We start from the raw sequence: 11,598 nt of genomic DNA, 5'->3' as shown, positions 1-11,598 counted from the left end.
TTCGCACGTGCACCAGATCGAGTGTGACAGTGATTATTGTTTATCATTTTTACTGGACAAAGATTTCTTTGGTTTTTGTAAGAATGTTTAACTTGTATGTACTTATGTACCACCTGAACATGCACCTTACTATTCTATGTATCAGTTTAATAGCGGCATTGATATGTTGGAAGAATGCGTTGTTGATAGGTTGTAGTCTTTTGGTAATGTTGACATGTTGTTGTGTGGTGATTTGAATGCAAGAACTTCAGATATTTTTCCTGATGTTTTTCTTGAAAACGAACTTCATATTAATTATTAAAAACAAAGATAATGATATTAATTACAGTCGAATAAGGTGTTCTGAAGACAAGGCTTTAAACACTTATGGAAAGAAACTATTGTACTACATTGGGACTATATTTTTTAAATGGAGTATGTGTAACAAATCGCTTTGTACATGTGTTGTCGGTGACAATTTTTTATATGGTATTTTGTGTGTGTGTTGATTTTTATGTCTACTTGAAAATGCGGACACTTTTTCACGCAGGAACATAAGGTTCCCATCCGATGTTCTGTTGTGCGATATATTGTGAAGCACGTGAATGCCGTTTTTTTTTTAAACTGTTAATTGTTAACATTAGGCCAGTTCCGTTTCCCTGAACTGGTTTATTTTTGCTGATGCCAGTCATTGCTGTTTGACTTGTGGGCCAGAAGCATTCCCGTTGTGAACAGCATCGAGACATACTGGAGATAAGGTATTTATTTGTTTTATTTTGCCGAAGAAACTAAATATTTTTGTTCTTGATGATTTTTCCAATATTCGGCTAAGACTGGTTTGTGGTTAATATGGAAAAAGATTTTACTTAAAAAAATACGTGAGTTGAATATTGATTTTTCATGTTGGGGATGCTCCAAGTCGAATAATTTTGGGAGCTGCTTGGTATGAGGTAAGCGTTAACACTTTATGTGAATGTAATGGTTGATCTGTATTCATTGGGGGCAGCCATTTGGGTATAGCTGGTTGAGTCGGGAGACTTATGGGGATACTTTAATTTCATTTTGAGGGAGACGCTGGACCACTGCCGTCCCGGGGAGAGACTACCTGCTGAGGGAGAGTGGCCATGCCAAAAACTACTGGCAACGGTGGAGCTAGTTATTTGTGGCCCTATGTCAAGCCCTAGAAGTGGTGCTTGATTTTACTCTGGATCTTGGTGATCAGAGTTGTTTGCTAGATGGAAGTACTGTGGAACATTCCTTCATCTAGTTTGTCATAGAGGTTTGTTGAATTAGGCTGTGAGATAGTCCTGAGCTTGGTAATTTATTATAATCTCCTCATGGACAAGGAAGTGGGTCTAACAGACATGGCTAAATCCGAGGAAGAGACTGATATGCTGGGTACTTCAGAGTTTACCTGCTTCTCCTAGAGAGAGTGCTTTGCAACAGATGGATGCAGATTTTAGACTTGAGGGTGAGACGATTGGATTACAAGGCAAAACATTGACAACTTATATTCAAGAATCTCAGAGATTACAAAGCAAAGCAGCAGGAAAGACAGACTGAATTAGAGAAGCATGCAAAAGAGCTTGCTCAACAGGAGAGGCTGAAGCAGGAGGAACTTGCTCAAATGAAAGAGATTGAATTTCAAAAACTTGCCATTGAGAGAGCCAGACTAGAAAAGCAAGATGCTTGGCAAAAAGAAAAGGCGAAAAGCAAAGAAAAAGAAAGTATGGCAGGCAATAAACCTAAAATGCCATATTGGGATGAAAAGTCGGATGACATGGAATCCTATCTTCGCAGATTTGAAGTTTTTGCAGATCAGAACAAGTGGGATGATTCTGAGCGATCTTGCTATTTGTCTGCTTTACTCAAAGGAAAAGCCTTGACTTACTTTCAGGAGTTGTCACAAGAAGATGCTGAGTCATTTAAAACTGACAAAAAGCATCTCTTGACAAGGTTTCGGTGTGCTGAAGATTGTTTCTGGACTCCGTTTCAGTCAGCTAGGCCCTGAACCTGAAGAAACCATGGGTGTTTTTCTTTCCAGGGTTAAGAGGTACTTTTCCAGATGGTTAGAACTCGCTGAGATTGGCAAGGATTTTGAAAAACTTGCGGATTTGCTTTCGCGTGAACAGATTTTGTCGGGTGTGTCCACTCAGCTGGTAGCCTTTCTCATGGAAAGAAAGGATTCAAATGTTGAGGATATGGTTAAGGCAGCGGATAGGTACAGAGCAGCTCATCCTGATAGATCGATGTCTGCAAAACCTGGCTCTAGTGTCTTGTTTGCCAATGCTAACATAGTCAGTAATCAGAACTATCACAGAGGAAATCCAGGAGGATCTGGTGCTGGTCTTCAGAGACATTTTGGTTCTAATCATCGAGGGGGCTCAAGTTACAAATCTCAGAATGAGAATGGAAGTGAAAAAAGTTTTGATAAATGTAAACGTTACGCTGTTGACCCAAAGACTTTGAAATATCATGGCGAAAAGAAAGTTTGCTGGGGTTGTCAGTCGAAAGGCCATGCTTGGCAGTACTGCAGAAAATTACAGTTCAAACCTGATTTTACTGTCCCAGGGCCGAAGGTTACCTGTGTGGGTGTCACGCGTCACTGTGATACTTTGGTTGATTCTGGCAAAAATGCTGTGTCCCCAGTGGTTGTTAAAGGTGAATCCATGGAAAATGTTTTGGTTGGTATGTCTACAGTCGATGACCTACCTCCAACCATTCAAACTTGTACAGGCACATTGAATGGTCAGCAGGTAACAGTCATGCTGGATTCTGGGTGTTCAACTGTTGGTGTGCGTAAAAACTTGGTCCATGAAAGTCAGCTTACTAACAGGGTACAGCTGTGTCGCCTTTTCAATGGTGAGGTTGTCCGACTTCCACTAGCTCGTGTTAGTCTGGATACACCATATTTTGCTGGTACAGTGGAAGCCTGTGTCATTGAAAATCCTGTTTGTGACGTTATTTTGGGTCGAATTGAGGGCTCCACATTTCATTGCAGTGAGGTTGTTGCTGCGGTTGTGACCAGAGCACAGGCAGCCAGGCAGGAAAGACCGTTTCGTCCACTTTTGACGTCAAAGGCCCCACAGCTAGATGTTTCTCCTGAAAAGCTGATAGTTACAGCAAAGTGATTCAACGCTGTAGAAGTTGTTTGAAAAAGTAGGCCAGAGGTAAGGAGAAGGAGTCGGGTGTAATCATTTCTTTTGTCATGAGAGACGATTTGTTGTACAGGAGAGTTGCGTCAGAAAAATCTGATTCAGTTTCATGGCAATTGGTAGTTCCTGAAAATCTACGGGAGTCTGTTCTCATTGCCTGCACACGATTCTGTCTTTGGTGGGCATATGGCAACAACAGTACGTTCAAACGTATTCAGCCATTTTTCTTTTGGCCTGGTTACAGGAGTTCAGTCGAGCATTACTGTAGATCCTGTCACATATGTCAGAAAACTTTCCCAAAGGGCAGAGTGCCAGCTGCACCTCTTCAGCCAATACCAGTGGTCGAAGTTCCATTCTCGAGAGTTGCAATTGATTTGGTTGGCCCAATCAAGCCGACCTCTTCACGATGTCAGCAGTATATACTCACTCTCGTTGATGTGGCAACTCGGTATCCGGAAGCAGTGGCATTGAAGTCTGTTACCACTGAGGCAGTCGCAGAAGCATTACTAGAGATATTTTCCAGAACAGGGATACCAGATGAGGTACTTTCAGATCTTGGTACTCAGTTTACATGAGACATCATGAGGGAAGTTATGCGCCTTTTGTCTGTATCACAACTCCACACTGCCCCATATCACCCACAGACGAACGGGGTTGTTGAAAGATTTCATGGCTGTTTGAAGTCTATGCTCAAGAAGCTGATGGCAGATAAACCCAAAGACTGGGACAGGTACTTGCAAGCTGCATTGTTTGCATACATGGAAATTCCGCAGGAATCTACAGGGTTCGCACCTTTCGAGCTCTTGTATGGCAGAGTTCCCAAAGGCCCTTCTCAGCTACTCTGAGTCTTGGACAAACAATGTGAAGGAGAACTCTGAACTCGAAAACATGTCTCAGTATGTTTGAGTTGAAGGATACATTGAAAGAAATGGTTGGTCGGGCTCAGGATGCTGTGCAACAAACATCAAAGCGAAATAGACACTACAAATTTCGCAAGGCTGGTGTCGGGTCTTTCACAGCTGGGGCTAAGGTTTTGGTGTTGTTACCTTCTGAAAACAGCAAACTGCTGCTTCGATGGCGTGGTCCATTCACAGTGGTGAAGCGAGTCAATGCTTATGACTACCTCATTGAGACCAGTCCTGGAGTCCATAAGCTGTTTCACATCAATCACTTGCGTGAGTATGTGTGTCGAAGTTCTGCAGAGACAGTTATGGTTGGATCAGTAGGCATCATTACTGGTGATTGTGCTGTGGATGACAACGATGTGGACAAAGTGACAGTAAAATGCATGCCTACAGTTCAGTCAGAAGACATTGCACATGTAAAGATCAACACAGATCTTCCAGTATGCAAGAAAAAGGATGTATTACATGTCCTTCACAAACACACAGACATGCTGACTGACATGCCAGGACACACAGACTTGCAGGACCATTCAGTGATTTTAACAAGGGATGTCACGGTAAACGTCAAACAGTATCCTCCCCCCTCTGAGTCAGAGAAAATTGTCAAAGAAGAGGTTCAGAAAATGTTGTCATTAGATGTGATCGAGCCTTCAACATCGCCATTTGCATCCCCTGTTGTGTTGGTCCTGTAAAAAGGATGGTTCAACTCGCTTCTGCATTGATTTCAGGGAATTAAATAAAGTCACGCAGTCTGACGCTGAACCAATCCCAGACCCCGAAGTCCTTTTCTCTTCACTGCAGGGCAAAAACTACTTTTCCAAAATAGACCTTGCAAAGGGATATTGGCAGATCCCGATGGCAAAGAAAGACAGGAAAAAAACTGCATTCCAAACACCCATTGGCTTGTTTCATTTTAAACGTATGCCATTTGGAATGTCAACAGCCCCGAGTTCATTTGCACGCATGATGAGGAAGTTGGACCTTGAGCGTTTTGGTGCAGTGTCGTTTTTCGACGACATTCTCATTGCTTCCGACACGTGGTCTGAACACTTGAGGTCTCTTGACCAGGTACTGGAAGTGTTGTCTGTTCATGGACTGACAGCAAGCCCTTCTAATGTTGAAGTGGGCTTCACTGAGATCGAGTTTCTAGGTCATGTGATTGGAGGGGGAAAGATGCGCCCTCAGTCAGGGAAAGTTTCAAAGATCTTGTCAGTTTCTGCTCCTAACACCAAAAAGCAAGTAAGATCGCTTCTGGGTCTTGTGGGGTTCTATCGAAGATATATACCCAACTATTCTTTATTGGTCAGTCCTCTCACAGATCTCACGAAAGCAGGTCGACCAAACAAAGTCAAGTGCACAGATGAGTGCCAGACAGCTTTAAACACTGTCAAGTCAGTGTTGTCCTCAGATCCAGTGGTACAGCTACCCGATTTCAAACGGTCATTCACTGTGAAAACAGATGCTTCTTCTACTGGAATGGGGGCAGTTTTGATGCAGCATGATGATGGAGTATTTCATCCCATCATTTTTGCGAGCAGGAAGTTGTTGGATCGAGAGATGCGCTACTCAACCGTGGAACGAGAATGTTTGGGCCTGGTGTGGGCAATTGACAAGTTTCACCGATATCTTTTCGGACGACTTTTCTTTGTTGAAACTGATCATCGTCCTTTGACCTATTTAAAGAGGTCAAAAACAACAAATGGTCGCTTGATGCGATGGGCTCTTGCCCTTCAGGAGTACAGCTTCACAGTGGTACCCATCTCTGGTTCCAGCAATGTTGAAGCAGATGCTTTGAGTAGGCTGATAGCTTAAGATGATGAAAAATGTTGCAGTGAATTTTGTGGCAGATGTATTCAGATGTTCCTGTGATTTCGTTGTTACACACACACACACACACACACACACACACACACATATATATATATATATATATATATATATATATTATATATATATATATTTCCAGATATTCTCATCTGTTTAAAATCTTAAGAAGCAAATGTAGGACTTAGTATTAGACACTGAAATTGCAATGGTCTATTTTTGGGGGTTTGTTACCCACTTGTTGAAGAGCATTTGCCCAGCTATGTACAGTCGTCTGTTATAGTGGGATGCTGTTGGCCAGTCCGTGTATGGATGGTTTAAGTCGATGTTGGGATACAATTGTAAACGCATCTATATTTGGATGGGGGTCAATCTTCTAACTATGTACACTCAAGTGTTATAGTAGAAACCCTATTTTGGTCCCTTTGCTTGGGATAATTTGTGTGAAACTTGGTTGTCAAGTTTGTTGCAGGAACTCGTGTGTTTGCTGCATTTTGAATTTGAGAGATTTTGAGAAAGCGTTACGTTGACTGAGTGCCTAATTTGCAAAATAAGTTTGACGAGTAGATTGAGAATTCTGGTTGTTATCCTTTGGGATTAATGTGTGGAAGAACATATGTCTTTATTATTATAGATATAAAAAAACAACAACACTTTCATTAGAGTATCAGGTTGTGTTGTTTTTTTTTACCCCAGGATGGGGGTCATGTAACAAATCGCTTTGTACATGTGTTGTCGGTGACAATTTTTTATATGGTATTTTGTGTGTGTTGATTTTTATGTCTACTTGAAAATGCGGACACTTTTTCACGCAGGAACATAAGGTTCCCATCCGATGTTCTGTTGTGCGATATATTGTGAAGCACGTGAATGCCGTTTTTTTTTAAAAACTGTTAATTGTTAACATTAAGCCAGTTCCGTTTTCCCTGAACTGGTTTATTTTTGCTGATGCCAGTCATTGCTGTTTGACTTGTGGGCCAGAAGCATTCCCGTTGTGAACAGCATCGAGGCATACTGGAGATAAGGTATTTATTGATTTGTTTTATTTTGCTGAAGAAACTAAATATTTTTGTTCTTGATAATTTTTCCTATATTCGGCTAAGACTGGTTTGTGGTTAATATTGAAAAAGATTTTACTTAAAAAAATACGTGAGTTGAATATTGATTTTTCATGTTGGAGATGCTCCAAGTCGAATAATTTTGGGAGCTGCTTGGTATGAGGTAAGCGTTAACACTTTATGTGAATGTAATGGTTGATCTGTATTCATTGGGGGCAGACATTTGGGTATAGCTAGTTGAGTCGGGAGACTTATGGGGATACTTTAATTTCATTTTGAGGGAGACGCTGGACCACTGCCGTCCTGGGGAGAGACTACCTGCTGAGGGAGAGTGGCCATGCCAAAAACTACTGGCAACGGTGGACCGACCCATCGGTGTGGTGCTCAGTGTTCAACGGTGTCCGTCGGGGGTGTGTCGGCGCCTGAGATGTGGGCAGGCCGTCATTGTAGTGTGTGTGTGAAGTTACTTTTTGTTTATATTTTTTCAGTGGATTGGGAAAACGAATTTATTTTTTTGAGTGAGTTGAAAAAAAGGAATTTATTTTTTGAGTGAGTTGGGAAATGAACACTTTTCTTTCTTTGATTATATATTTATTAATATCATTAAGTTAATCAAAAAGTAAAAGAAAATGTGAGTTTGCGTTCTTCTAAAAAAAAAACTTGATTCGCGTTCGTGTTTTGCTTTTTTGGTTCGGATGGAGTGCCGGTTGAAAGTAACACAGGCCTACGAATTTAAATAAATAAAAATTCCGTTACAGTATGTAATGGCGACCATGAAGGTCGTTTCACATACATATCTGATCAAGGTAGTCGTGTCAATGATTATTTCTTAGCGTCTATGAATATTTTTGAATCTATTGTTTTATGTATAGAAAAGCAAAATGAATTGAAATGTAACAGAAATTTACACATTGATGAAAAACAATGCATTGTTAAATATTGTTGGAAAGAGGAATTTAGTCAGCACTTCTTCAATTCTATGAATTAACATGAAATACAGCAGAAGCTTTCTGCCGCTGAAGATCTGTTCTGCGTAAATGTTAATGATACTTTGAATAGTTTTAATTTTATTATTAAAGAACAAGCATATACCTGTAAATATAAAATTTAAACAAAACGACTGGTTTGATTATGAATGTAGAAAAGAAAGATGTAATGTACGTAAACTTTTAAGAACATATAGAAAAACACTGGATGTGAATGACAAGGCTGTGCTGTGTATTGCAAGACGTGAGTATAAAAAAATACTTAAAAAGAAAAAGAAGGAATATGATGAGATTCGTTTCGTTTATTTATTTATAGTATGTTCATCTAAGATGATATTAGAATGAGATTACTAAATGACATTATTAAATGATCTTTTAAACTCTGTTAATGACCATCAGATGTTTTGGAGAAAATTCTCAAAACAATGAAAAAGAAATCACAACCTTTGAATGATATTACTGTTGATGATTGGTTTCGACACTTCAAAAACGTATTAGAAAATAATGATGTATAAATTAGTGAGGAAGAAGTTGTGGATGTTGATGAACAGTATGTGTGTGACAGAGCAATATCAAGAGATGAAGTGTTACATGCAATCAAAAGACTAAAAATGGCAAAGCAACAGGTCCAGATGGTCTTATTGGTGAGTTTTGTGTGTGTGTGTTTTTTTAAAAGTATTCTGGAGAGAACATTGTTAATTTTTTTAGTTAAGCTATTTAATCATTTGTTTGATACTGGTTTTTATCCGGAAACTTAGGAGGAATCTATGATCTTGCCTTTATTTAAAAAGGGGGATGTAAATGACATGAATAATTACAGAGGTATTTCTTTATGTAATATATGTAGCAAGTTATATGGTTCTATTATTAACAATAGACAGCAAGAATGGATTACCATGAATAATATAACTGGGGAATACCAAGCTGGATTCAAGAAAGACTATTCTACTATTGTTCATATATTTGTATTATTAGCTGCAGTCCAGAAGCAATTTGCTAACAATAGGAATTTATATGTTGCCTTCGTTGATTTTGAAAAAGCATTTGACTCCATTTCTAGAAAATTGTTGTGGCCCGTTTTATTGAAAAATGGAATATATGATAAGTTGTATTCTTGCATCAAAAGTATGTATAATGAAGTAAAAGCGAGAATAAGATCTGAGGCTAAATTATCAGACTTCGTTAATTGTAGTCGAGGTGTCAAACAAGGGGTTATATGCTGTCCAGTTTTTTTTCTTAATTTGTTAATGAACTTGCTTTGGATATAATTGAAAATGGACGACATGGTATTACTTTTGATATGGTTGAATTATTACTTTTTGCTGATGGTATTGTTTTATTATCTGCAACAATAGTTGGTCTTCAACGACAACTGAACAGTTTGTATATGGCAGCAACAAGACTTGAACTGAAGGTAAATATGGCAAAAACTAACGTTATTGTCTTTCGTAAAGGAGGTTATCTGGCACGTAATGAGAGATGGGTTTATGGCGACGAAAGTATCACAGTGGTAAATGCTTACAAATATTTTGGGGTTTATTTTTCAACTAAACTTAGTTTCAGTTTAGCATGTCAAGATTTAGTTAACAGAGCAAAGAAAGCAGTTATGATTATTTTTCATGTGATATATAAGCTGGATTGTAGATCTTTTTTTCTGTTTGCTAAACTGTTTGATTCCCAGGTTCAGTCGATAGTGCAATATGCTGCTGAAAAAAAATTGAAAAAATACATTTGTTCGCACTTGAACGTTTTTTGAATGTAGACAGTCGAACTCTGAATGATTTTGTGTATGGTGAGTTGGGGAGGTTTCCCATTTATATAAATTCTTATATGAGATTATCAAATATTGGTTAAAATTAATGTGGATGGACGAAAATAGGTTGCCATGTTAAGCTTATAAGACGTTGTATAATCTGGATTGGAATTGTAAAAATACGTGGGTTACAAGTGTTCGTCATTTCCTGAATTCTCAAGGATTTTCTTATGTATGGGACAGTCAAGGTGTCCAATGTATACCATGGTTCTTGAAATCATTTAAACAAAGTCATTGATTGTAGGTGGCAGGACTGGCATGACCATATGTATACTAGTGACAGGTTTGCTTATAGACTTTTTGAGACCACATAATATATATGAAATATGTGTGTGTTGATGCTATGCCATATGGAGTGTCTTCATCTCTCAAGTGCTGATAAACTATATGACTGATCCATACCTTGCACTTAAAGTGAACTGGTATATTAAAAGTGCATTAACAACATTTAGATTTGGCATTATTTTCTGACATCGCGTGTCATCGAATGAGATATAGGTCCAAAGGTGAGAGTGAACTGAGATGCCGTTTATGTAACACAGACAGAGAAGATGAGATCCATTTTTTGTTAATGTGTCCTGCCCTTTTTGACCTCAGATCGAAATTAATTGAATCTAAGTATTATAATAATCATTGCAGTTTTAGATTAAATGTGTTGTTGTCGTTCAGAAATGAGTCTGCTCTCAACGGACTCGCTATTTATATTTACAAATCCTTGAAAAGACTGAACATTATGACATCATAATCTTTTCTTTTGCTAATGTATTATGTTTATGCTATAACTGTGGTGTGGTAACAGTTATAATTCCAGTATTTGTACTTATGTCACACCCCTTCAGTGAGGGGCTTTGGCCTTTATTTGAATAAAACAGTTCGTTCGTTCGTTCGTTCTGTCTGTCTTTCTGTTCGTCTGTATCTCAGTCTCTGTCTCTCTTTCTCTCTTCCCCTCAATTTCCTTCTGTCTCCCTTCACTGCAACAAAGAAAGTCATCCACATACCCATGACAGTCCGGAGCGAAATGATCATGATGAAGTCGTCAGAAAGGAGTGACGCAGCAAACTGCAGGTTGTAGCCGTCAGTTGAAGTGTGTCCGTTGATGAAGTCGTCAGAAAGGAGTGACGCAGCAAACTGCAGGTTGTAGCCGTCAGTTGAAGTGTGTCCGTTGATGAAGTCAGAAAGAAGTGACGCAGCAAACTGCAGGTTGTAGCCGTCAGCTTGAGGCGCGTCCCAGAGGGGCTTGACGACCGGTGCAGCAAATCAAGTCACCCAGTCAGGATTTTACCCCGGGGGATACGACAGAAGGGCAAGGATATGCCCGGTGCAGCAAATCCACGTCTGGATGACTACCTTGTGCGAGGGAAATATCACAATAGAAGAAATATCACAATAGAAGAAACAACTAAGGCCTTAAAGAATCTAAAGTCTGGTTCAGCACCAACAAGTGACGCGATCACAGTAGAATATTTGAAATTCTTTTGGAATAAAATAGGTAAGACAGTTACTGACTCATTCATGAACTCATTCGACAAAGGAGACTTTCATACACTCAGAACCAAGGAATTATCACTCTGCTCCACAAAGGTAAAGACCTAGAAAGAGACAAGTTAAACAGCCGGGGACCTATAACTCTTACTAACTCCGACTACACAACATTAGCAAAAGTATCAACAGAAAGATTTAGCAAAGTAACAGATAAACTAGTAAATAATGACCAGGTGGGGTTTTTTTTAGAGGCAGAAATATTGCCACAGTCAAAAGAACAGAAACGATGTGATGAATTACTTAGATAAAAACAAACAAAGGTGGATATTTACTTGAAATCGACTATTCTAAAGCCTTTGGCTCCATCTCTAGAAAATTCATGCTTCACGTGCTTGA

General features: G+C 39.2%; 1 protein-coding gene across 1 annotated transcript in view; it reads right to left on the bottom strand.

The window, feature by feature from the left end:
• The window catches only part of LOC143290711 (galactoside alpha-(1,2)-fucosyltransferase 2-like), a gene marked incomplete at its 5' end in the record, with an annotated part of 16,867 nt that extends 5,911 nt beyond the window's left edge, over positions 1–10,956 (bottom strand). Inside the window, one exon of the mRNA XM_076600227.1 lies at positions 10,719–10,956. Within this exon, the coding sequence (XP_076456342.1) occupies positions 10,719–10,956 (238 nt within the window). The remainder of the gene's footprint in view (positions 1–10,718) is intronic.
• Between the last annotated feature and the right edge of the window lie 642 nt (positions 10,957–11,598).

Source organism: Babylonia areolata, chromosome 16 (assembly GCF_041734735.1).
Source record: "Babylonia areolata isolate BAREFJ2019XMU chromosome 16, ASM4173473v1, whole genome shotgun sequence".
In the NCBI taxonomy this organism is placed as follows: Eukaryota; Metazoa; Mollusca; class Gastropoda; order Neogastropoda; family Buccinidae; genus Babylonia; species Babylonia areolata.
Note: the sequence above shows the minus strand (reverse complement) of the source record. Positions and strands in the feature narration are given on the sequence as shown.